The sequence below is a fragment of the Malus domestica genome, chromosome 16 (genome assembly GCF_042453785.1).
Source record: "Malus domestica chromosome 16, GDT2T_hap1".
Taxonomy (NCBI): Eukaryota; Viridiplantae; Streptophyta; class Magnoliopsida; order Rosales; family Rosaceae; genus Malus; species Malus domestica.
In genome coordinates this window covers 7,223,000-7,250,497 of record NC_091676.1, presented here as the reverse complement: position 1 = coordinate 7,250,497, position 27,498 = coordinate 7,223,000, and the positions used below count along the sequence as shown (strand labels likewise).

The 27,498-nt window shown below is 37.7% G+C and overlaps 2 protein-coding genes and 1 long non-coding RNA gene across 3 annotated transcripts; 1 reads left to right on the top strand and 2 right to left on the bottom strand.

Moving 5' to 3' along the window:
* Nucleotides 1-1,553: 1,553 nt before the first annotated feature.
* On the bottom strand, nt 1,554-6,521 carry LOC103416558 (glycosyl hydrolase 5 family protein-like). The gene is made up of 4 exons (XM_029095857.2): nt 6,057-6,521; nt 3,351-3,598; nt 2,649-3,169; nt 1,554-2,306 (listed from the first exon to the last, which is right to left on the bottom strand). The coding sequence occupies exons 1-4, from the start codon at nt 6,504-6,506 to the stop codon at nt 1,822-1,824; spliced, it is 1,704 nt and encodes a 567-aa protein (XP_028951690.1). The 5' UTR covers nt 6,507-6,521; the 3' UTR covers nt 1,554-1,821.
* An 8,033-nt stretch (nt 6,522-14,554) lies between these two features.
* Nucleotides 14,555-15,111, top strand: LOC103409325 (uncharacterized). Its single transcript, XR_003770312.2, has 2 exons — nt 14,555-14,675; nt 14,766-15,111. It is a non-coding gene; the product is annotated as an uncharacterized lncRNA (long non-coding RNA).
* A 4,417-nt stretch (nt 15,112-19,528) lies between these two features.
* LOC103403083 (E3 ubiquitin-protein ligase RGLG5) lies at nt 19,529-22,952 on the bottom strand. Its single transcript, XM_008341904.4, has 12 exons — nt 22,900-22,952; nt 22,438-22,801; nt 22,206-22,290; nt 21,966-22,106; nt 21,764-21,877; nt 21,581-21,678; nt 21,377-21,456; nt 21,180-21,285; nt 20,951-21,078; nt 20,638-20,863; nt 20,341-20,397; nt 19,529-20,218 (listed from the first exon to the last, which is right to left on the bottom strand). The coding sequence occupies exons 2-12, from the start codon at nt 22,693-22,695 to the stop codon at nt 20,138-20,140; spliced, it is 1,374 nt and encodes a 457-aa protein (XP_008340126.1). The 5' UTR covers nt 22,696-22,801; nt 22,900-22,952; the 3' UTR covers nt 19,529-20,137.
* Nucleotides 22,953-27,498: the final 4,546 nt, after the last annotated feature.

Genomic DNA, 27,498 nt, shown 5'->3' with positions numbered 1-27,498 from the left:
GTTTATAGCATGGCATACTTTCTGGTTTTCGATAAAGATCGGTGATTTGAGATATTTGAAGAATTATATGCATATTATCTTTTGCTTCCGCATCGTACTTTTGGTTACGTCACGCTCACGTGACGGCCAGCACGCCTTGATTCTAGGATCGGGGTGTGTCAAGTAACCACTAGTGCAAATATTTTTAAATTGATGATCGAGTCCATTTATTGTATTAATCTAGATTAAAGGATTGTAATTGTAAAAAAATGATCAAAATCATAACTAAAATAACCATTAAATCGTGATGATACGTTTTTAACTGTCGAGGGATTTGTCTCGTTACCTAATCCCTTAAAGTTCTTTTTGGTGATTTTTTATGTATGCGATTTCGTATTATATTCAAACAAGTTAGACGGTTGGATTGTGAAAATTAGTTTTGTACAATTTGTATACCATCAAAACAATATAGATTCAACAAACACTTGGAGTTTATTATATGGTTCTATTAAGTAGAACGTAAAATTTTGTAGTAACCACTAGTGTAAATATTTTAAATTGATGATCAGGTTTATTCATTGTATTCTTCTAGGGTCAAGCAGTGGAGTTGTAAAAAATCATCAAAATCAGAGCTAAAATGACTGTTAAATTGTGATTTTTTTGTTTCTTACCGTCGAATGATTTCTTCCAGTTACCTAATTTCCAAAGCATTTGTTTTTGGTATTTTTGGCATATGAGATCTTGAATTATATACAAACAAGTTTGACGGTTGGATCGTTAACACTGGTTTTGTAGAATACGTATCTCGTCAAAACAGTATATTCAATAAACACTTAGTTTATTCTATACTTTTATTTAGTAGAACATAAAATTTTGTGGTATCCACTAGTGTAAATATTTTAAATTTGATCGGGTTCCTTCATTGTATGGTTGTAGGATCGAGGAGTAGTAAAAAAAATCATCAAAATCATAGCTAAAATGACCGTTAAATCATTATTTTTTTCGTTTGAAACCGTCCAAGGATTTCGTCTCGTCACCTAATCTCCGAAAATTTATTTTTGGAATTTTTTGGTGTATGAGATCTAGGAGTATATACCAACTAGATTAACGGTTCTGATTGTTGAAATTAATTTCTTAGACTGTGAAAATCATCAAAGGAATTGAATATGCGAAAAATCATTCATTTTTGCCCAATGAAATATTATATTTGGCCTGACCAACTGTAATCCCTAAATCATAAAGTATACCTCTACCCTACGGAATTTGGAAGGTTCGTCCGTGGGGTGAGGTTAATTTTTTTTGAGTTCCTAATTTAATTTAATTTTTCATTAACTTAAAGAATTGGGGTTTGCCCGACGACGTATTTGTTGGTCCATCGGGCAAATTTGGCATAATGCTCGCCGATTTGTCCCTTGCCATGATCACTTTACCCGTCTAAATTATTCGTCGCCTAAAGTTTCTGAAAAAAAACTAAAGCAATGACCAATTTTGCCTGACCAAATTTTTATTTTTGTCGAGCAAATTAACTTTACCCGATTGTTCGTCGGACAAAGTTTAGTCGGGCAAATGGTAAGTTCTTGTAGTGAAAGCGAACTCTGACTTCAGAATTACATTACTTTCCAATCATCCTTTTTACGTCAACTAATGAATTTCATAATTTTACATAGCAACCTTAATTACTTGACCAACCCTATCACGTAATTAGTTTCTTAATCTGACATGACCAAACAGCTAGTTATTTCCTTACAAATATATATATATATATATGCGTCATTTGATATTTATTAAGGAGCCTACATGATTTCCTACGATTGCCAGTCCGTTCTTCAGTAGCTTCAGTCTTTAGTTAGTTGCCTCAATCATATGCACGACTGAGGTGATCTCGAGAATGGGGCTTGTAGGTGTCGAATTTATCGTGCTGTCGACAAGTTTGAACCACTGGCTTGCTGGGTCGCAAGAATTATCTCTGCTCAAGCATTTGCAGGAACTTGTGACAACTGTATTGCTAGAGTCTACATCAAGGCAAACTTCAGTGCCATCCGTGGTCTTAGATTGAAGGTGCAACTTAGAATCCGAAATGATATCCCATTGCGAATTCGTGGTAGTACAAAGTATACCCACTGCTGCCGGCTTATTCAGTTCGTCAGCTTGTATGCAGAAATACGTTCCTTTCAGCGTTAGGACCTTCCTCGATGAATAGGTCCAGGCTCCAGACTGAGAGCATGGACCTAACTTCAAGGGGCCAAGGAATCCAACTTTTAGGAGGCAAAGGCCTGTGGCTGGATGAAATATGATCTTGTGCATTCTGGATTGAGATAAGCCTGGCCCTACAAACAACACAAACACACAATAAACCTTTCTGACACGAGCGATATTCTATCTTAAACTAATTTAAACTCCAAGGAGAAAGATTTGAATTCGTGTGTATATTGGGGTCTAGCCAATGTGGCTGCGGCACTGCACCATGTTTGTCACAAGCAAATTAGCGTTAGCCCTCCAAAAATGAAGTATATGATTCAGATCTCTCAATAAAACAAAGATTATGTGTTGCACTCAGTCAGCTATGTGGGCATGCAAGGTCGACGTCTCATCAACCGTTAGAAATCACTTGAGTGCATAGGCGACGGATATTAGCAAAATCAAACGAGGAAATTGAAACACGCTATTACCTTGCAAAGGCGATTGGAGGACAGAAAGTCTCTGAGTTAGGCTTGAATTCCTGATATCACTCCAATCCCAGTTCAAGATTCCATAATACTCTTCCATACCCACCACCCCTTCCCTAAAGTAATAACTCCCAACCAGAGTCCACAAAGCAAAATCCACATCAAGTTCAGCAGCAGCCGCCATGAAGCAGTTTAAGTACCTGTTATCATTTACATTGGTTCCCCTTTGGTCCGCCCCAAACTCACTCACAAACAATGGGAACCCTTCTTCAAGTAAAAATCCCGACTTTCTCTTCACGTTATTGTATACTTGGCCGCACACTTGGTTGGGATTGCCGCTCTGCCATGCCTGCCCGTCTGAAAATCCATACCAGTGCACTTCAAATACTGTTTTCCCGGCAAATGTGAGGTTCACCGGCCGTTTGGCGAGGAAAGATAAGTCCGTGTCAAAACTCAAGCCAGAGAGAATGACAAGCACGTCTGCGTTTGCCGAGTGCACTGCCTCAGCTCCTCTTTGCATGTACCTATAAAACGGATGGTTAATAAAAGTTTAAGGTAATTTTAGTATTAGTTCGTGTTGATCAGTCGTTTGTACAGCTGGTTTTGGTTCGGTACCGGCCCAATGATTCACAATTTTGCTGCTCTCACTTTATATATAGAAATAAATGAATTCGTTCTCAGCTTGAAATGAAATAACGCACTTACTTGTACCAATCGTTAACATTCTGTTTGGGGCCTCGCAGTTCATTCCTCAAGCTCATGCCGACCACATTGCTGACGCCTTTGAACAATGTGGCCATTCGAGTTAGGCCAGTGATCCAAAGGTCAGGGTTGAAATACTGGTCGCCAAAGAAACCATTGCCGTCGGTGTTGCTGCAACACCACCCAGGCTTGCTTAAGTGATTGTCCAGTATAACCATCACATTGTTGCTCCCAAGGCTAGAAACCACTGCCTAAACATATGATAATAAAATTAGTCATTATCTTTTGTGAATATTTGGAAAAAAAAAATATATGAAGGAGCTGTTATCGTATAAAATGAAATATTTAAAACCATATAATGTATAAAACCTAAATGTATTTCACATAGTTGAGAAAAACTTAGATTAACATACCGGCACGGTTATACACCCCTCTTAAACAGTGTGTATTTATGAGTTTGACGCTTGTAGTTTAGGTAGAACTCCACTTTAGCACTTGTAATTTCAATTTGCACTACTTAAGTTTTTGTAATTTACTAATTCTTGCAATTTGACTTGGTAAATTACATTTTGTGTAGTGAAATGATCTATGAACAGAGGATCGACAAATGCGAAACTCGAAATCACACCATCATTAATAGGTCCAAGCACTCCTCTTTTGTGTAGTTGAGATTTAAGTATGTAATTTACCGATTCTTGCAATTTAAAGACAACAATTTAATTGTCAATTTATTTGACAAAATTAACAGGTGTGAGACATAGTGAGGAAAATTTGTTCCTGCTAGGTGTAAAAAATCATACATTCATCTCAATTGATAATTTAATAATTTAATAAAATAAAACATAAAATTATCTCACTAGAATCATAGTCGTTGACAACATCTAATACTATATGTACTACATCCCCATAATTGAGAGAGTTTTGAAGTATTTCAGGAACACGACTCACTACAAATACAATTGATTAGAAATGAGAACTTATTCCCAGCACATTAAAAGATTTCTCTATATCTAAAACTATATGGACTAAAGTGTATCTTATCCAAAACTACAAGGACATAAAATCATACTTTTGGTTGTATTAATCTATTCTAAATCATGATATGTTATACCTAGATTAGTAATACTAGTACCACAAGATATTAATATTAATTATTAAGAGCTTGGGTTATGTAGTGGACCCACTTAAGTTCTAAGGGTTGCTAAGGCCATTGCCAACCATAGATCCGAAAATAGCCCGAAATAACACGAAAACCATTTCCAACTAAAAGTTAGGCCAAAGAGCTTGTGGGCCCCATCGGACGAAAACCAGCCAATCAAGCCAGCAGGCTGGCCATCTCCAACCAGCCAGCTAGCTTGATAAGCCAGCCCATTTTTTTTTTTTAACTTTCTTTTTTTTGGAGGATCTTTTTTGCCCAACCTTTTTTTTTTTAATTTCTAATTTTTTTCATACACCATTTCTCACATACTTTTCACTATTCCACACTATCTTACCTCATTTTATTTCAATTATTCACATTTACTACTATGGCCCTTTGGCATCCTCGGTTGGAGATGATTTTTTGTCACATGACCCTTTGGTCTCTCAGTTGGAAATGGTATAAAATATGACATAACACTGTTCATTAAAATATTAATTTCTTGGAGAGCTATGAGTTTAAAACAGTCATGTGGCCCTTCTTTGGTTGGAGATGGCCTAAATGGCAGGTAGAATGGTGGTGTATAATTTGGGTCACCATCATACCAATTACTGTGTAATTTATTTGATTTTAGTAATTTAAAAAAACTATTCTTGATATTTCCGTCATTAACTAAAGCAATAATATTTTGGAACAAGGATCCTCTCTAGATCCTCTTTGTAAGGATCCGAATAATCAATCAATCTTGTTCATTCATTATATATCGTGCGGTTAGTTTTCGTTATGTATTATTTATAGTCAATTTTAAATTTAAAATTTAAAATGATTTCTAACCGCACGATATATGATGAACAGATAAGATTGATTGATCATTCGGATCCCTACAAAGAGGATCTGAAGAGGATCCTTGTTCTAACTGTACCATGAAGTTGGAAATTGATACATATCAGTAATTTTTTTATTGTGTCGAAAATATAGACCAATCACCAAATGTAATAACACTAGTGTTTTTTTTTAACGTTTCCCCGTTTCTAACTATTATATTATTACATACTGTATTTGACTGTGTTTTCATTAGGCGAAAAAAAATCTCTGGATAGCCGGGGGTGGACTGACATCCGACAGATAATCCATGCACAATAATTTACATATTCGATGATCATGAGTCGGGTACGTATATCAGATGTCGGTCATTTCACTGGAAAGTTACCCTTAGCTTAGCTTATACGTTAAACTAATCCATAAAATTAACTTAAAGAAAACCTAATTTCTCCTATGGATGATTTTGGGGTCCATACATAATATAATAATAATAGAACTTGACTGTTGGAAGAATCAGCCGCATATCACCAATCACTGCTGAACATGTCTCCAAATTGTATTAAAAAATCAACAACTTAAATATGTATTTAGCTGTGATTGGTTATTAGCAAGGGTGCTGCTGATTCTTCAACAGCTAAGTCCCATTTATATAATAATTAAGCAAATGATATAAATAAATAAATAAAATAACCAGCATAGTTTCTTTTCCTGTTCTCTGTTTGTTTCACGGGAAGATCAGAGACTTGTACCTGGTAAGCTTTCAAGAGGGGGAGATCGACGAGGGCGGGATTGTTGGACTGGATACCGGAAATAGAATCGAGCAGTCCGAGGCTCTGAAACGACTGCCGAACAGTGACAGCCGCCAGCGTCTCATTGGTGCCCAGGAAAAGCGGCCACGTGAGCCTGACGCAGTTGAATCCCAGCGACACGATGAGCTTGGCGATTGCGTCCACCGGCTGCTTGCTGAGGCCTTCGGCTACGACGGTGTCGAGATGCGACACCCAATTGACGCAGGCCAGCTTCACGCGCTGCCCGCTCTCGTCGACGATCCATCGGGAGGAGGTGGAGAGTGGGAGAGCTGAGACTGCGGGCGTGAGTGTGAGAAGGGAAAGGATCGAGAGAAAGGAGAAAAATGAGATGATTGACCTTGCCATGTTGGGAGGAGGAATGTTGAGAGTATATGGAAACTCAATCTTCATTTTATATACTAGTGATTCAAAGGCTCACCACGCTTGTATTACAAATTTAATTACAAAATGCTACTTTTACTATCTAGTTGTACCATTATTTGTATTATCTTGCTAATAGAGATGAAATTCACGTGCATTGGCGGACCCAACCTCTATTAGAAAGATGGTACAAATAGTGTTACAAATAGATAGTAAGTATAGCACTACTCATTTAATTAATCATGAATATCTAAATTATTGAGGAAATTTTAGCAATGGTCATTTAACTTAAACCCAATTGGAGTAATAGTTCATCAACTAATAATTTGTGACCATTATTCTCTTAGCTCATCAAAAAGTGCAACTATGGCCTTTTTCGTCAACTCTGTTAAAATTTCCGTCAAAATAAGTCATGTGTCATGCACGTGAGGCTGAATCAAGGGGCAAATATGAAACCAAATAAGAAAAATTGTATCAATGATCCCTCAACTTTAACCCAATTGGAGAGATGGTCCCTCAACTTTAACCCAATTGGAGCAATGATCCCTCAACTTTAACTTAATTGTAGCAATTGTCAATCCAACATAACTCATTTTGATAGAAATTTTGACGATGACGAAAAAGGCCATAACTGAACATTTTGATGAGTTAAGGGATCAATAATCGTGAATTTTTAGTTGATGGATTATTGCTCAAATTGGATTAAAATTGAGAAACCATTGCTATAATTTTTTATAAATTATTACAAAGCTTTATATACTTAATAAACATCTTATTATACTAAGTAACATGAAAAATAATTGTGTATTTATGAGAGGTCTTAGGTTCGATTCTTGCCAATGACGTATTTGATCTATATTATTGCTAGCTTATTGTGAGGATTAGCCCAATCTACCACCCCCTTAGCGTAGATAATATCGTTTGTTCAAAAATCTTAATTTATTCGTTTTATGACATATATTTAAGTATTAGTATTTTTCTTTAGGTTTATAAAATATAATTAGAACGCCGTCCACGTATATTATAAGACTTGAATTAGTAAAAAATATGACAGTGCGATCATATATACTACAAGACGTCAATTAATAAGAATATGTGACGGGACAACCATCACAATTATTCTCTAGTTTCATCATTTTAATAGTTTGCATTACTTTATTTTATTTTTATTTTGATAATTAAGTAAATATGATGTAGATCAGTTGTCTGAATACGAAACTATATGAAGTAAGGTGGAGGTAGTTGAGATGAAGAATATTGTATGTTTGCCTATTGTGCGTAGCGCATTGAGAGATCACGTTTGATGTGTTATCGGCTCCGTCCATGTTGGATTTGGATACACGCCAAGTAATGAAAGTGGTCACGTTTGAGCAAGCAGTCACAAAAGCAAAAAGCAACGACAGGAAAAGGTAACAAGACAAAAACCCTTAACTTAACTTATGATATGACATATTTCCAATGGTGCTTGGACTTTTTGGTCTTTGACACACTTGCAAGGCATTCCACACATAATGCTTAGTATTCCATTCAAGATATCAAATTCTCGAATGAATTATCTTGGAATTTCTTCAACTGTGTGAGTGAGGTCTATCTCTATTGCTGGAGAAAGTATTCAATGAGTTTACGACATTAAACACAAAGAGTAAGGATCACGAGTAAGCAACATGATACATGAAGTGAGAGGGCTAGTTTTTTGTGCTTAGAGTCAAATGATACAAGTGATTTATCGACTTACACAAAAAAAATCTTTGAATTTTAAATGGAATGCAAGGTAGAAAGTGAAATGTGGTACAAGTGTATTATTGTTTCACATAACACCATGCTTACCTTCTTGGAATGCGAGAAGACAATGCTTTGTTACATTCTCCAAATCCAAAGCATGAAATATATTAGGTTGGGGGTGTGATATCTACATACCACTTTTACCTTCTCACGTACCCTTCTAATTTTCAGCCGTTGAATCGGATGAATTGAAGAAAATCAAATGACATAAATTAATAAATTATGTGGGAAAAATAAAAATGAGTATGTAGATAACACACCCCATAGATTATCTTCATCAAAGACGGATAATGCTTTCCCGATAATTGAGATCTCTTGCTCGTAAGGATTTTGAGTACTTCCAATGTGATACAAGCTTTTCCGGTTAGACGACCTCAAACCTGTTAAACCCGAAAGAAAGGTGGAAACAAAGCTTAAGCATATTGCATTCCTTCAAATGATGTTATGTGACGAAAGAATTTCTTTGAATTAAGACAAGACTAACCCGTCCACTCATTGCTCTTTGTGAAGCCAATACCAACAAACAGATTAGAAGACTCCAGGCGAGTTTGTGCAAAAGCAGAAGTAACCTGTCAATTAATATTTGGGAAAGTTAATAACGCAAATAAAACTGGTTACAAACTTTTAGCTAAAAAAATAAGAACTAGATGGACACTAAACAAACAAGGGACGCTAAACCGTAATTATTATATACGAAGATGTTGAAAGCAGGCAGAAGCAGAACAAAGCCCTCATCCAAGGCACAGTATGCAAAGTCCTATAAGAAACTGTATGGGGCACCGGTTCAGGTTTGACTCTACGAACTTACTGCTTGGATTTTTAATGTTTTCTTGGTATCTTTAAGTTAGGGTCACTATGATCTTGTTTTGCTGCTATATTTGTTGAAAGTACAACACCAGCCCATAACTTAAAGTCCAACCCATTATGAAATCTTGATGTTCTAGATGGATTATACATGGGATTTTGCTAGAAAGCTCTAGCAAGCATGTCGGTGGATCACTAGCTAGAAAGATCTAGCTATTTGTACAATTGTGAGGTTGTCATGCAAAGCCCATGTCGATGGGCTGATTGTAGAAAAGCCTAGAATAATGCTAGGATGAAATGAGCCATGTTAACCAACTTAGTAAGTTGGTAAATATCAACTATAAATATGTATGCATGTGTGTTGGTAAGCAATCAAGAAGAACCAACCAACCAAGTGAGAGTGAGAACTAAAAGTAGTCTTGTGAGGAGTGTGAGTGATTTAGAGTTTGTCTCTAGAAAGTGAGTGTCATTGCTTCTACAGTGTCTTTGAAAGTTTTGAGTGTGTGTAATACAAGTAATTTGTTTACTTGTGTTGTCTCTCCAACATTTGTGTTAGAGTTGTGTACTTTAAATTTTTCCCAACAATTGGTATCAGAGCGGTACGATTAGGGACCGTCTCTAGTGAAGCTTCCAAGAATCGTGAGAAGTTTAGTACTTTGCAAGATTGTTGGCTAATCTTGTTCGGCTTGTCGAAGTTCTGCTGACAGGATGGGAGATCTTCAAGTTGTTGGAGGAATAAAAAAGTTGAACAACAAAAATTACAACACATGGGCGACGTGTATGGAGTCTTACCTACAAGGCCAAGATCTTTGGGATGTCATCGGTAGTAATGAAGTTACGCAGCGAGAAGAAGACACTAGTGGCATTTTGAGGAACTAGAAGATCAAGGTAGGTAAGGCCATGTTTGCCTTAAAACCCATAGTTGAAGATGACATGTTGGAGCACATACAGAAGGTCAAAACACCAAAAGAAGCGTGGGATACCTTCGCCACACTCTTTTCAAAGAGGAACGATACAAGACTGCAGCTTCTTAAGAATAAGCTATTATCGGTGGCCCAAGGGAACATGACGATTGCCCAGTATTTCCACAAAGTAAAGTCTATTTGCTGTGAAATTTCTGAGTTAGATCCTACTGCTGCCATTGTAGAATCCAGGATAAAAAGAATAATTATGCATGGATTGAGACCCGAATATCAAGGCTTCGTTGCCGTTGTACAAGGATGGCCGACCCAACCATCACTTGTTGAGTTTGAGAATTTGCTTGTCGATCAAGAAGCTTTGGCAAAGCAAATTGGAGGGGTCTCGTTAAGAGGTAAGAAGGAAGCACTATACACCAAAAGTAAAGGTAGTTTGAAGCAGCATGCTGATGAAGGATAAAAAAGAAATGGTGACAAGGAGAAAGGTCACCGGAAGGAAGGGAGTTCTCAGCGAAGGAGAGTTCCAACATATCACGGCAACCGTGGTCAGTCTCAGAACAATAAAAAGTTTGAGGGAAAATGTTACAATTGTGGAAAGAAGGGCCATATGGTGAATGAGTGTTGGTTCAAAAAACCCGCAGAGAGTAACATCACTAACTCAGAAAAGAAAAGTGAAGATAACTGGGACCCCGTAGCATCTCTAGCTTTGGAGGAAGAATGAGACACAGAAGCATCATCTTGTTGGTGCTTAGAAAATGAGGCGTTGCACGATTCAAAAGAGATTGAAGATACGTTGCAGGGGAAACTGGGAGACCAAGCTGCCCAAATCCAATCAAGTCCAGATAAGTCTGAAGATTTGCTTGCTGGAGACGATGTAAAGCAAGAAGTAGCAACAACCAGGAGAAGTTAGACCTAGTGAAGTGGAATAATCAACTCTGTTTATACCATATTTAGGGCCTCGTATTTAGACCTCGTATAAATACTCAGAGGACTTAAATGTAATTATGTAATAAAGGAAGGGGCAAATATGTAATTAGGGGAGGAGCCCTTATTCTATAAAAGGGCATCCTCACCCTCACAAACCCGAAGCTTCCTCACACCCCCTAAGCTCTAAGCTCTCTCTCTCCCTCTTCAACAGAGAAATACAATACAATCAGTGTGGACGTAGCCCAACCTTGGGGTGAACCACGATAACTCTTGTGTCATTTACATTTCATGCAGATTCACGGTCGGATTTACGTTGTACCAAGACCATCCGGTTTTGTGCATCAACATTTGGCGCCGTCTGTGGGAATCGATATGAAAAGTTGTGTCGGTTCTCTTTCATTTTTTCACCTTCACCGTGAATCTGCAAAAATCACAAAAAACCAAGAACACCACTCTCTCTCTCTAAAAAATCCTGAGATACCCAGAAAAGCCCATATCTCTGTTTTGAAAAAAAAAAAAAAAAAAAAAACCAAGGAATCAAATCTCTCATTTCTCTGTCTTGTAGAGCCTTCAAGACCTACACGGATTCAAACCTGTCTAAATTCCTGAACCATCCCCAAAGTCCAAATTCCAGAAGAAAACAAGCTCTCTGTCTCTGCATGTGCGCCAATCCACTGTGTCCAGCAGCGGTTTCGAGGCTCGGAGATGGTTTGGGTCCAACCGCGAGCCTAAGAGGGAGAGCCATAGCGGACACAGTGAAGAAAATCTTGGCGAAACCAATCCAGATCACTGACCAGGTCACGAAGGCCGCCGACGAGGCCAGTTCGTCGAAGCAGGAGTGCTTGAAGCTGAAATCCAAGACTGAAAAGCTGGGATCCAAATCTGAAATCGAACATGGCGTGCGTGAAGCTGGGATCCAAATCTGAAGTCTCATTCCTTGATGGAAAAACTTGGCTTTGCTCAACTGGACTTGCTAGTGACGTCATAGTTGACGTTGGAGAAACGTCTTTCCATCTCCACAAGATGAGCTCATTGCTAATGCTGCCTACATTGGTACCCCGGGAAAGGGTATCCTTGCTGTCGATGAGTCAACTGGCACGATTGGCAAGCGTCTTTCCAGCATTGGCGTTGAGAATACTGAGACAAACAGGCGCGCTCTCTCCGTGAGCTGCTTTTCACCACTCCCGGTGCCCTCAAATACCTCAGTGGAGTCATCCTCTTTGAGGAAACCCTCTACTAGAAGACAGCTGCTGGTAAGCCGCTCGTTGATGTTTTGAAGGAAGACGGTGTCCTTCCTGGCATTAAGGTTGACAATTACTCTGTTGGAAGTCATGGCTGCCCATGGATGCAAAAAGCTTGTGTTTATGGTTGGTCGAAGGTGGTCCCATGTACAGAGGACTTCCCATTTGCTGCAGCAAATCCTTGTGGACGAAACGAAGCTTTTCATTGAAGAAATTGCTCGAGATATTTACCGCTCAGACTCTGACTGGAAAATCATATTGCTGAGATATTTCAATCGAGTCGGTGCACATCCTAGTCGGTGCAAGTTGCTGTAGGCAAGCGTCCAGGCCCGACAGTGGTATAAAGCTGCTATCAAAGCTGATCCCTTATGTTATGAGGGTGCATGCAGGCACATGTGGGATTTGTACATGCAGAGTAGCCACACCAGCACGAGTCAACTGCTGCGTTTTTGGCAGGAGGCTTTCGAGGCGGAGTTCAAACATTTGAGCAGCGACATTGCTGCCGTACGTGACGCCGCTGTTTCGAAAATTGCCAAGATGTCCATCCGCTCCATCGTTCTTGATCCCATCCCACTTCAATCAACGGGTCAAGAAACAGAAAGAATATCAGAAAGAAAAGCAGAAAAGGAAAAAGAAAGTAAAAGCAAAACAAAGCAGCGCAAGGAAAGAGAAAGAAAAGCAGAAAAGGAAAAGAGAAAATAAGATAAGTTTTCTATTATTAATTATGCTATTATTGTCTACCATCTTCTAAAAGACAACAAAAGCAAAGCAAAATAGAAAAAGGAAAAGCCAGAGACAGAGATAATGGATGGGCACGACCAAAGCAAGTGGGTTTGGCAAAAGATACCTTACAAATCAAGGTGGACAGAGAAGGAGCGGGGAGATCAAGAAAAGCATCAGGAAAAGAGAAAGTAAAAGAGAAAGTAAAAGCAAGGAATAAACACCCCATCAGAATGATGTGGCTTACTTTCTTTATTTTTGAATGATGTAATTTATTTTTCTTATCTTTCGGAGATATTTGTATAAACCCCATCAGAGGGTAAAAAAAAAAAAAAAAAAAAAAAACGGCAAAGCCCAAAATAAATGGGCTGGAATGTTGTGAAGGGCGAAGGCCCATAAGCCCAAAATAACACCAACCAGGCCATCAAAAGTACGCCCAGTACTCCACAATTATTCGGCAACCCGCCGCTATTACCACCAACCAGGTGATGAAATGTACAACCCGTACTCTAATATCATTTGGCAACTAGCCATTCATGTCACCAACCAGGTGATGAAATGTACAACCCGTACTCTAATTTGGCAACTAGCCATTCATGCCACCAACCAGGTGATGAGATGTACAACACGTAGGGGTGGGTTCAAAAAACCGAAAACCGAAAAAAATCGAAAACCAAACCGGACCGAGGCCGAAAAAAACCGAACCGAAAAAAAACCGAACCGAAACTGTCAAACCGAACCGAACCGAATCTGGTCAGTTCGGTTTCGGTTTTTGAGGTTCGAAAACCGAACCAAACCGAACCGAACCGAATTATATATATTTAATTATTTTTTTCAATATTATAAATAGTTTATTCATACAATCATAACAAAACAAAACCTGTTGCCAAGTTGGTTTCAGGGAAAATTTTCAAGTTGCAGCGGAAGGGTTCGAACCCTCATGCCTCCAACATTTCAGAAACGTTTTTTAATTTTTTTGAGAAATCCCCTTTAAGTTAACCCTAGCAGCCACACCTTTTATTCATTCCCCTATTCTCTCTCTCGTTCCCTTCCCTGCCTCCAGTGTAACCCTAACTAACCCAGTAACATTCTCGCGCAGCCGAGCCTCCTCTCTGTCTTTCTCAAACTCTCTGTCTCTCTTGGTTTTGAATCCCAGGCGACCCGCGACGACGCGACCCTTCTCACTCTCAATCTCTCACAGTGAAGCAGCTTTTGGTGGAGAAGCTGGCAGCGAGACGGAAACTGAAGTTCAAGATATACCTCCTCTGCAAATTGTAATGCTTATCGTCGGCACACGAGGAGATGTGCAGCCGTTTGTTGCCATTGGAAAGCGATTGCAGGTCTCGCATTTATGTGCTTTTAGCTATATAGAACTTAACAGTGAAATGCTTCATAATTTTGTGTGTAACTGATTGGGAATGTTGACATCAATTGTGAGATAATTGTTTATCTTTCGCTGGATATATGCTCGTGCTCGGTTTTGCTTAGTGTTCTCTGCTGGTGATTAATTTTATGACAAAAATTGATTTTGTTTCGGTGAAATTTTAGTTGCTTTGTTTGTGCCTGTTAGTCACATCCATTTTACTTCTAACGCTCTTTGTGTGCGTGTATTTATGCATAAAGATATAATTCAATCAGAGTACATTGAGAATTTTACCTTTTGTGATGGAAATTTTAGAGGCGATGAGTGAAAATAAAATATAGCTCTTCTTGGGAAGCTTATCCCGGACTTTATGTGAATTGACGGATATGAAAATAGTTCAATTGGTGGATATGAAAATAGTTCAATTGGTGGAAGATTGTTCAAGGTAAGAGTCTGTAGTCTCTGCATTTCTTAACAATTGAATAGAATGTGAACATTCAAAGTTCTAATACACATTTGTTTCACAATTGTATAGGACTCTCTATTGACGAGTTCTCGAGGAAGAAGTTGGATGCAACTGCAGAGGAGCTCAGTGAGGAGAAAGCTTTGGCATACTCTTGCCTCTCTTAGATGCTCTTGGCCTTTCCTTGGTGTGGTTGTAAGTTGGCCTCCCTGCAATGTGTGAGAAAAGCAGCTGAAGTTTTGAATAATGCCATTGTTAAGATAGATATGTTAATGATGCAGAAGCTGCTTCTGTGGGTTTTACAGTTGTTGAGCCCAATATTCTATTCGGACACTTCGACTTTTTTCTTCTTTTAGTTGCATATTTGAATGGGATTGTCCCATTGACGTAAAATAATCCATATCTGCCTTGATTCTAATTTGTTAGTTCTTGTGCTTATGTTGATTTCCAAGACTTTCTTGGAGGAAAAAAAAAAAAAAAAAAAAAAACGAAAAAAAACCGAACCCGAACCGAAAAAACCGAAAAAAATATGGGCCGAACCGAACCGAACCGAAATTTCGGTTTGGTTTTGGTTTTGACAAAAAACCGAACCGATAAGAACCGAACCCAGCCCTAACACGTACTCTAATTTTGGCAACTAGCCATTCATGCCACCAACCAGGTGATGAGATGTATAACACGTACTCTAATTTTGGCAACTAGCCATTCATGCCACCAATCAGGTGATGAGTTGTACAACCCGTACTCTAATTTGGCAACTAGTCATTCATGCTACCAACCAAGTGATGAAATGTACAACCCATACTCTCCTTCATGCCACCAACCAGGTGATCAAAAGTACGCCTAATACTTCAAATTATACATGAGCATTACTCATGTCATTCATACATAAACATTCATGAGCATCACTCATGACAATCATACATAAACATTCATAAGCATCACTCATGTCAATCAACATAAACAATCATGAGCATCACTTATGTCAATCAACTTCCAAAGCTTCATTTACAAAAGCTCCAACTTTGAAAGCTTCATTTACAGAACTCTAGCTTCAAAGCTTCACTTGCAAAGCTTCACCTGCAAAGCTTCACCTACAAAGCTTCAGTGCAGGGTATACAAATACCGTCTCCTAACAACCGCCACTTCGGCCCATACATGGATTCAATTTGAAGTCTCCAGCTAACAGACTCTATTGACCGAAGACTTGGGGGACTACACTATACACCATATATTGGGCCTCAACTGGGCCTCATGAAAAAATACTCGGGGGACTTAGCCCATTACTTATGTATGAAGGGGCCAGCCCTTATTCTATAAAAGGGACTCGCTCACCATCATTAGAGAGCATCGCCGCCTACTGAGCAACCGCATCGCTGTGAGCATCACTCCTAACCCATCATTTATGTATTGAGGAGCGAACCCTTATTCTATAAAAGGGACCCCCTCACCTTCAAGCGCCACAAGCCGAGCCAACCAAAGCAACATAAGCCACAAGCCGAGCAGCCTCGCAACATGTGCTACTTATAGTTGAGCATCATTTCACTTTGAGCACCGCCTCATATCGAGCATCAGTTCAAGACAACATCTAGTTACTTCGGCCCACACATGGACTGAATTTCAAGTATCCAACCAAAAGACTCTCTTGACTGAAGACTTGGGGGACTACTGTTTATACCATATTTAGGGCCTCGTATAAATACTCAGAGGACTTAAATGTAATTATGTAATAAAGGAAGGGGCAAATATGTAATTAGGGGAGGAGCCCTTATTCTATAAAAGGGCATCCTCACCCTCACAAACCCGAAGCTTCCTCACACCCCCTAAGCTCTAAGCTCTCTCTCTCCCTCTTCAACAGAGAAATACAATACAATCAGTGTGGACGTAGCCCAAACCTTGGGGTGAACCACGATAACTCTTGTGTCATTTACATTTCATGCAGATTCACGGTCGGATTTACGTTGTACCAAGACCATCTGGTTTTGTGCATCAACAAACTCCATAATCACAATTGAGGAGGTCAACAAAAGTACAAAAGCCAAATCCTAAATATGGCAATGCTGCTATAGTTGATGAAGCAGTAAAAGAACCTGAGACGTTTGAAGATGCATCACAAAGTTCTGAATGGATAGGAGCTATAGAACAAGAAATCATTGCGCTTAACTAGAATCGGACTTGGGATTTGGTGCCAAAGCCAAGGGATGTGAAACCCATATCCTGCAAATGGGTGTACAAGGTAAAACATCGTCCTGATGGTTCAGTTGAAAGGTACAAGGCTTGGTTGGTGGCTCGAGGCTTCTCTCAGCAGTATAGACTAGACTCTGATGAAACGTTTAGTCTAGTAGCAAAGATTACAACTGTACAAGTCCTACTTGCACTTGCAGTTAACAAAGATTAGAATCTATACCAGATGGATGTGAAGAATGCTTTCTTGCATTGAGAGTTAGATCGGGAGATCTACATGATGCAGCCAATGGGCTTTGAAAGCAAAGCTCATCCCGAGTATGTGTGCAAGTTAAGGAAAGCACTATATGGTCTGAAACAAGCACCAAAAGCGTTGTATGGTAATATTGCAGAGTTTCTCACACAAAATGGTTACTTAGTGGCGCATGCAGACTCCAGCTTGTTCATTAAAGCTAATAGAGGAAGTTAGTTGGCGTACTGGTGTACGTGGATAACCTAATCATCACAGGCGATGATGAGGCAGAAGTTCATCAAACAAAAGAGAATTTGGCAGTTCGGTTCAAGATGAAAGAACTTGGACAACTCAAGCACTTTCTTGGATTAGAGGTTGATCGCACACAAGAAAGGATATTTTTGTGTCAGCAAAAGTATGCAAAAGACTTGTTGCAGAAGTTTGGGATGCTTGAATGCAAACAATCTCGACACCAATTGAACCTAATGCCAAGATGTGTGCACATGAAGGTAGAGACTTAGAAGATGCATCAATGTATCGACAATTGGTAGGTAGTCTGATCTATTTGACTCTGACTCGACCTGACATTTCTTATGCAGTTGGTGTGATGAGTCGATACATGCAAAATCCAAAGAAGCCTCATCTAGAAGCGATTCGATGAATATTGAGATATGTAAAGAGTACAATTGACTATGGTCTCTTATACAAGAAAGGTGAAGACGGTAAGTTGGTTGGCTATTGTGACGCAGATTTTGCAGGAGATCTGACACCAGGAGATCGACCACTGGGTATGTCTTTAGAATTGGTTCTGGAGTAATTTCGTGGTGCAGCAAAAGACAACAAACGGTGTCTTTGTCAACCACAAAAGCAGAGTATAGAGCAGCAGCAATGGCAACTCAAGAGAATGCATGGCTGGTACTGTTGATGAGTGATCTATATCAACCAGTAGATTATCTAGTACCATTGTACTATGATAACCAATTGGCAATTCGCTTGGCTAAAAATCCAGTCTTCCATGCAAGAACTAAACATGTGGAGGTACACTATCATTTCATTAGAGAGAAGGTCTTGCAAGAAGAGATTGAGATGAGATAAATCAATATAGATGAACAAGTTGCGGACTTGTTCACTAAAGGTTTGAGTACCGGCAAGTTTGAAAAGTTTCGTCGTCAACTCAGCATGGAGGAAAGAATGAGCTGGTGTTGAGGGGGAGTGTTGAAAGTACAACACCAGCCCATAACTTAAAGTCCAACCCATTATGAAGTTTTGATGTTCTAGATGAATTATACATGGGGTTTTGCTAGAAAGCTCTAGCAAGCATGTTGGTGGATCACTAGCTAGAAAGATCTGGCTATTTGTACAATTGTGAGGTTGTCATGCAAAACCCATGTCGGTGGGCTAATTATATAAAAGCCTAGAATAATGCTAGGATGAAATGAGCCATGTTAACCAACTTAGTAAGTCGGTAAATATCAACTATAAATATGTATGCATGTGTGTTGGTAAGTAATCAAGAAGAACCAACCAACCAAGTGAGTGAGAACTAAGAGTAGTCTTGTGAGGAGTGTGAGTGGTCTATAGTTTGTCTCTAGAAAGTGAGTGGGTGACATTGCTTCTAAAAGTGTCTTTGAGAGTTTTGAGTGTTGTAATATTTTGTATGTGTAATACAAGTAATTTGTTTACTTGTGTTGTCTCTTCAACACTTGTGTTAGAGTTGTGTACTCTAAATTTTTTTCCCAACAATATTTGCTTAGCATCTAACTCGGAAATGATTTTGCAGACGGAAATTTCTAGGGTCCAAAATGCGCAGGCCCAAAAGAAGGTTGTGCATGGCTGGCGAGGTTTTTAAATGCTCTCCCTGCCAACAGATACGCTGCTCTTGCGCTTACAACATTCCTATATGTAAGTTGTTACAGAAGTTAACAATCTTTGTAGAAAAAGAAATAGGAGAAAAATCGGAAGATGCTGAATATCATCTCAGACAACCTCCTGAAGGCACTAAAAGAACGACAAGAGTCAAATCTGAACTCGGTCATTGCAGAAATCGAGGCATATAGGACAAAGAATTCGATCGTGAGCCTGATGTAGGACCCTGTTGGGCTCTTTGGAATCAGATACTTACGTTCCTGAAGTTGATTACCAGCATTCAAATCATTGTTTGCACGGCGGGTGCCGCTACTGATTGTATTTTTATGTGTTCTAGGTTTACTGTCTTCTGTGATTCCTGGAGAATCTGTTCAAGAATGTTTTGCCATCATACATGCTATAAGTCAAGCTATTTGTATTCTTGGTAGTTATGAAAAGTGTATAGGGAAACGTGAATTTAGACGAAGGAAAGCATGATTTGCCGCAACATTCTGCGAATTTTGAACAGGATTTCAATCAGGGATTTGAATTTGGGTGTTTCTGAATTGACTCCTTTACTGATGGCTACCCCATCTTGTTCTGAGCCAAGAAAAAATAAAAAAGGACAGCCGCCTCCTCCACATCCCGGAAATCTTGGGATGACGCTGACCATCATTTCGGAACATTTCATTCCAGCACTAAAAGAATTAGGTTTGAAGATGAACCCAATCACATGAATGAATGGGGGTTGGATGTGTGGCCAACGATCTTGGTTATACTATACACCAATGCATACTAGAAAACCGTCTCCAAACATCCATGGTATCTCACCACTGTCATCTAATCATTAATTAGGAAAAATATTGCAGAGATTCAACATTAAGTATCAAACGCTCAATCTCTTTCGGATCTCAAAATTACCGTCATACATACTACAAAACCTGAAGTTCCCCATATAAACAAGGCCATCAAGCATGGCGAATCAATCGGTTCATACACACAGAGGCTTCCAGGTGCAAGAACACAAATCAACTGAGGTTGTCAGCTCCTGCACATCACATAAGTTTCCGGTTCAAACCCTATACATTAGAAAACTCCTGATAGATGACGCCACGCCCGGAGTATATACAACTGAACATTTGATCCAGATTACAAATCTCAGAGATGTCCATCAAATACATGACTAGTAGAGTCTTATTCTGGTTTGGATATTGCTCCGGCAAATCGGGCACGATTCAAGGTCCTTTCCGCAGTCACAACAAGTCTGCCAGACAAAAACGAAGGCAAAAGAAGAAAAGTCTAGAATGTCAGTGCAACGGTTTACTTGTAACTTGCATGGATAGATCAAGGTCCTGAAAGATTGGATTCACAAAGGAAATGGTCTACCTGGTGCCCACAACCAAAGGCCATGTCCTTTGGATTAGTAAGACAAATAGGGCAAACCTGTACAAAAAATGAGAATAAGTTGAATGGTATACAGAGGAGAAAGTAAACAAATTGCAAATTTAAAAGAGTAGGAGCTTTTTGGAAAAGCGCTAGAAAACACTTGAATTTTAGTAAACGTTTTGTCGTGCTTTTAAGTTTTTACAAAAAAATTCCAACAAAAACGTTTACGAACAGTAGTGCTTCCTACATAAACATTCCCAAAACGTGAACATGATTTCATGGAAACATATTTGATACCTGACTATCATATCCTGTGTAAGGAGGTGTGCTGGCTTCTGCATTATATCGAGCATATCTTGTATGAGAAGGTGTGCTACCTCCTGTATTATATCCAGCATAAGGAGTCGACCTCTGCTGAAAACTATCGCTCGAGCCGAACTGCCTCGTGTTGCTGCCTACTGAGACTGCAACATTGTGGGGTGGGGGAAGGGGAACCCTATTTGGACAATTCCCACTGCGTCCTCTGCTTTTTCAGGCAAATGATTTTCATGTTATTAAAATGCTCCGGCGTAACTGGTATAAGTTAAAATATTAAGCTGCAAGTTTTTACCCCAATATTCCAAGCTCTAGGGTTGCTTTGTATTGAGAAGGTATTTCCATCAAGGCTGCAAGAGAAAACTCTGTCTGCTTTCTGGATAGATTCACATTCTTCGACATGATTTCCATAAAATTCACAAACTGCATAGGTAAAGAAAACCGGTTCATTCAGAATCAAGTAAGCAAACTTCTAGCCAACGATGTTTTGGAGAACTAATTGATATTGAAATGTGTCTGATCACCTGAAAATTATCAAATGCTCGAGCAGGAATATTGTCGTCGAATTCCCTCATCGTGTCCCAAGGGCCATCTCCGATTCCCACCAAGACTATAGACAATGGGTACTCGCTACAAACAAACAAGGTCAGAAACCAAATAAAAACAAAGTACAAAATATTCGCTGAAGCGTGTAAAATAATGTGTTTCTGTGAAAATTTACCTTGCTTTTACAATTGCATCAACTGTCCCTTGTTCTTGTGAGCTCAGATGACCACGTTGTGTATTGACACTTCTTGTCACCTAGGATAGGAAAAGATGGTCCATTATTTTAACAAAGAAACATGCTGCAGATTGGTTTCTTGATAATCTTGCTCATTTTCTCTGGGAATTCATCTTGTAATGAAATAGGTTAAAACCAAATTACCTGCCCATCGGCAATGATCAGTAAAACATGGTACTGGCCTCCGCTTTGCTCAACGATAGTCATCGCCATCTCAATAATGGGGGCAAAAGAAGTAGGTCCTGCAACAAGGAACCAAAAATTCAGACGAACCAAATATTGAAGCATATTTGGGAAAGCCCCTGTAATGACTAGAGGCTGCAGTACCTGCAAGTCGAAGATGGGGAACGATATCTCTGTATCGCGTCAATACTTCCTCAAATCCATTACAGTGTTGCTCATCCTCATAGAAGCTGAAGACATCTTGATCACGTGTAGATGCTACAGGAATATACATGAAAGTTGTCATTCACATCATCCAAATGGTAGTTCCACATAGAAATAATGCAGAAGACAATGATTTGTTTACCATCTCCAAATCCAAAGCATGGAATTAGGTTATCTTCATCAAAGACGGATAATGTTTTCCCGATAATTGAGATCGCTTGTTCGTAGGGATTTTGAGTATTTCCAATGTGATGCAAGCTTTTTCGTTTAAATGACATCGAACCTGTTAACAAGAAAGGTGGAAACAAAGCTTAAGCATATTGCATTCCTTCAAATGATGTTATGTGACCAAAGAATTTCTTTGAATTAAGACAACACTAACCTGTCCACTCATTGCTCTTTGTGAAGTCAATACCAACAATCAGATTAGAAGACTCTAGGCCAGCTTGTGCAAGAGCAGAAGTAACCTGTCATCAATTATTATTCGGGAAAAATTAATAACGCAAATAAAACTGGTTACAAGCTTTTAGTAAAAAAAAATAGAAATGAACAAACAAGGGACACTAAACCGTCGTTTATATATGAATATGTTGAAAGCAGGGCAGAACAAACACCTCATCCAAGGAACAGTAATTATCAGCTATCCTTGAGTAACTTTTATGCCAACTACGTCGTTGCTGGGGAACTCTAACTGGCCGAGACACACCGTTAAAAGATGGCGAAGGAGTGTACCGATGCTGTGGTACTGTATGATACAGGTTTTGTGGAGGGTGTGGTTCTGAGTAGCCATGTTGGTTCCATGAAGAAGAAGCAGTTGATCCGCTGTGCGAAAACTGTCTCTCACTCCAATCTTTCGAGCTTTTTCCTCCCATCAGAAAGTAGTATAATCTGCAAAACGAAAAACCCTTTTGAATAATACAGCGAACTCTGTATTCTTCTTTCTTCCTCCAAAGCTGAGGCAGTAGTTCAAATGTCAACCTGCATATGTATATATAGATATACATGAATAAAAAACCATGAGGACCCTGACATTAATATAATAGCCTCGTAAAAAGAAAAAAAGGCTTCTATTTTACCAATAATTGTGTAAAGCTGCTATCTCTTTGTTAATTTTTTTTTTCTTTTTTCTTTCTTTCTGAAAACTGAAAACTGAGTAATGCTTAAAAATTCCACAACTTTATAAAGTACATATGTAAAGAAACTGTAAGGACGAGAATGTAGCGCGAAAATCCCCTAGGGAGAATAATCAAAAGAAATAAACAAAGACCAAAAACATTAGTATCATTAGGCAACAAAAGGGGACTTATTCAAACAAACGCCGACCATTTAGATCATTGAAAAAATCGACGTAAAGAAAATTATCGTTTACTTTTAATTTTCCACCAAAACCTACAGTCAAGTATCAAGTTAGCTGCAGGAAGCCCATCAAGAGACTCCGAGGCAGTTCGTGGAAGAATGAATGAAAACCAAGGTTCTGATTTCTGATAGATGAACTATGTACACACACACACACACACACATATATATATATATATATATATATATATATCAGAGTCCGATTCTTAATAAATAAGAATAAAATTTTCTTTTGCAAAGAAGTAACGCATAATGTATGAACTACATGTATTTACATAACCTGACCAGCAAGGAAACCGGATAAGGTCAGTCAACTTTTTTTTTCTTTTTATTTTAGACAAATTGATGTTCTATTTTATTCGAATTTATTAGTTTGTGTACGGTGGGCTCGATTTATTCTCTTCATATAATGTAAACTGGATTATTCAATTGTTAGAGACGAATTTCAGACTCGTATTCCGCATGAAGCGTTTTGAATTTGATTACTGACGCTGATGAATCATACGATGATGATGAGAAGAGATTGAAATGCTTGTCTTGATCTCCCAAAAAATAGACTGCCAGGACGGTTTAAAAAGATGTAAATATAACATTGTTTTAAAAAGTAAAATTACTCAAACTTAGGAGACGGATCATTACCGTCCCAACTCTTCCCAGCCACCAACTACTCTTTTATTCACTTTTTCCTTTTGGAACTTGAAATTAAATTATTATAATTGGGGAATGGGCAGGATTCTAGTGTCGTTGTCTTAATTTACTAAATTAATTACTAGCTGTTTGAACTAGGATACATGTGGAAGTGCCACCTAATTTTGCTAAACCCTGTGAAATTGTATAATAAATCAGAATGTGTCACGATTTTAAAAGTTAATTTCATTATTCTACTTGGGATTATGATTGATAATTTGATTCTAGTACACTGACCTAAAAAGGTAAAATATGTAGGACGGAATAGTGACGTTTTTCCCTTGTGTGAAAGCACAACACTACGTCGGATTTACATTATATTTTTGGGAGCTTTAATGAAAAGAGTTTGGGTCAACAAATATTTAACCAAAAATCATCCTAAAATGTTATTTACCAAAAGGGCTCAAAATTTAATAAAAAACCATAAAAAAAACTATTGTCTACCTTTTTCATGCCTTTTTCCTCCTCTTCCTCGTCATCGTCCTCATCTTCTTATCTGCACCGCGAACAATTTATAGTGTTAGTATTTTATTCCAATCAGATCCAATAAGGACCTACGGTCCCAGTGATGTACGTACATGTCAAGCGTTTGTAAATAGGAAAAAAAAAAACCAAAACATAAAATTGTTTCTGGAGAACCCAAAACATAACACTATTTCTGAAGAAAAAAATCAGATACGGTGTTTGTTTTTTCTGTGCACAAACAAACACTATATCTAGAAAGAAAAGAACCAAAATCTAGAAACAGTGACTTAAATTCCAGAAACAGTGACTCAAATTCCATAAACAGTGACTTAAATTCCAGAATCAGTTTATATTTTAACCTTTGATTGTTTCTTTTTTTTTCATGCATTAGTTGATTATATTTAAGAAACATGATGCTTATTTTGCTTTGAATCTAAATACAATGAATTTCATTATTTATTTTATAGCTTACATTTAAGAAACAGTGTGTCTATTTCATTTGGATCCAGAAACAGTGACTTAGATTTCAGAAACAGTGTTACTTCAAATCCAGAAGCAGTTTATTTTTACTGTCCATAAACAGTGACCCATCGTTATTGTTGAATAACATGCAGATCTCAAATTTATTTTCTGGATAAAAAAACAATGAACTCTATTAACGAAGAAAAATTGAAAAACAGTACCTCGAATACTTTATGAATAATAATGACGATCACGTTTCAACAAAATAATACAAAATATAAATTAAATAGCATGATGATCTATATTTTTGTTTCAAAGAAAAAGAAGAAGGTCTGCAAAACAACGATGAACTCCATTAACGACGAAAATCTGGAACTCAACCTAAAAAAGTTAGGGGTAAAATCGACAAATCATAATTTATTATAATTAGGCCATTTTTAGTTGGATTACTTTAATATGGGCATTGTACTAATCATTAAATAAAACTTATAACATGGTTTTTTTATTAAAACTAAAACTTTTCAAGTCATTTTCATTAGTTTTCCTTATATTTTTTCATATGAAAGACATGATTAGTGAGGGTGACAAAAATTGTAGATATCTTACGATTGTCACACTGTCACGTTGCTTTTCAAATACTCATTTTTATCTCTTTCACACTCTTGTTAATTTATTTTGTTGATCTTCTTCGATTCATTCAATTCGACAGCAGGAAAGAGATATGTGAGCCGTAAAATTGAATGTGTGGATCTCACAACTCTTACTAAATATACAATTTATCGTTTATTTATATCATAATATATATTAGTTATATTGTACGACGGTATGACAATCATTCATTCATATAACCGTCAATGATGATATTGTAGGCGTAGAATATTTATCTACTGATACTTGTGGAAAAAAGGTTAAGAGTGTGGGAACATGAAGTTACGATTTGAACGAGTTATCGGGTAGTTTGGTCGGGGTCCCAGGTCGTTGAAGCGTGAGGTCAAACTCCTTTAAAAGTCTATTAACTTGGGGATTACGACCATTAAGAGTTTCGAAATTATTGAATTCCACACATCACAACTCTCTCTATCAAAATTAATATAAAAAAAAGGCGAAAAAGTTGCTTCTCCTGAAAAAAAATATGGGGGCCTTATTAAAAGTCTAGGTTTTTTTTATTAGCACCCTATTAAGTGTTGAATAAACCTCATATCATATTTTATTACTAAATAACTTGTTTGCCCTAATACAATTACTATTTAGGCCATATATGAATTAAAAAACAATAATTATTTTCTGAATACACCCCAACTATTTGTCAATATGTATTCTAAGATTGTTTTCTTTCAAGCTCTTGAAGATACTCTCACCTCCATTCTAAAACAAAACCTTAACTAAAAGCACAACATAGTTAATGAAAAAAGAGGTTAATTTTGACGAATGAAACATGAAATCAATGTTTTGGAGGCTTTGACGTCGTCCGTAGCTCTGTCACTTGGGTATTGACTACAACATCTGTATCATTTGTAACTTCGACATTGGTTCCAACATCTATATCATCTGTAAGTTTGAAACTAAAATGTCATCTCCAACTTTTGTATTATTAGAATTATAAAAAAAAAATGCACGTGCTTATATATTTCTTCATAAATACATCTATTGACATACAGTTTCCTTTGCATGAAAATCATTTAAAATCTCTAATTGATATGCAAAGGGAACTTTTGGGTGGAGCTTTAGATACCAGGCATGAATCGTAACATTAAAATTTCTTCTTTGATCCTACAGTTGCCCATAAATATTCAAACATAAAATAAACAAGAAAGACAATGTGGGCATATACTTCTTCTCATAACGTGGTCCACATATTTGAGAAATCTATGACTATCTTCTCCCCCAAAACTCTAGCAAGTTCTTTGCAGAAAAACAAAACATCAAAAACTATTTGAATAATGTAATTAACGAAGAGTTTGATTGTAGGGTTTAAGTAGGGTGTGAGGTGTATGTAGAGGGGTGTGGGGTGTAAGGGTAGTATTGGAAAATAAGTGGGGTGTATTAAGATAAATTTTTAGTTAAAAAGTAGATATAGGGTGTATTAAGTATGTGGGGTATAGTCAACAAAATATGGGATGTTAATAAAACAAGCCAAAGTCTATTAACTTGTTCTATCTACAGAATATATTGGGCCTCATTAAAAGAGACCAAGCAATATGGACCCAGTAATTGCTGAGCCCATTTCACTGTACTCTTACTCAAAACTGGCCCAACATGCAGGGGTAGGCAGTTTGGTGGATTCACCAATCAACCCAACCAATGGGTTAAGGGATTCTTATTTTTTTATTTCAAATAATGGGAGTAATTGTCAAGCTCACACTACATCAAACCTAAATAATCTAAACAATTTATTTTTTAAGTAGCATTTCACAGACCATCTTTGTAAAATATTAGCCAAATTAAAAAAATTTGAGACATCTAATTGAGTTCAAAGAAATTGACGAACATTTTGTTCTATAAAAAACAATAAAATTTCATCATGATGATTAAGTGAGAGGTGTTCGATTCTTGTCAAAAATGAATTTGAAATACATTATTGTTTGTCTATTGTGAGGCTTAACCTCATCTTCACTATTTATTATAAATAATATTGTTTGTTTAAAAGAAAAAAATAACATAGCACAAGCTAGAGATTATAAGTGATGTATTTTTCTTGTCGAATA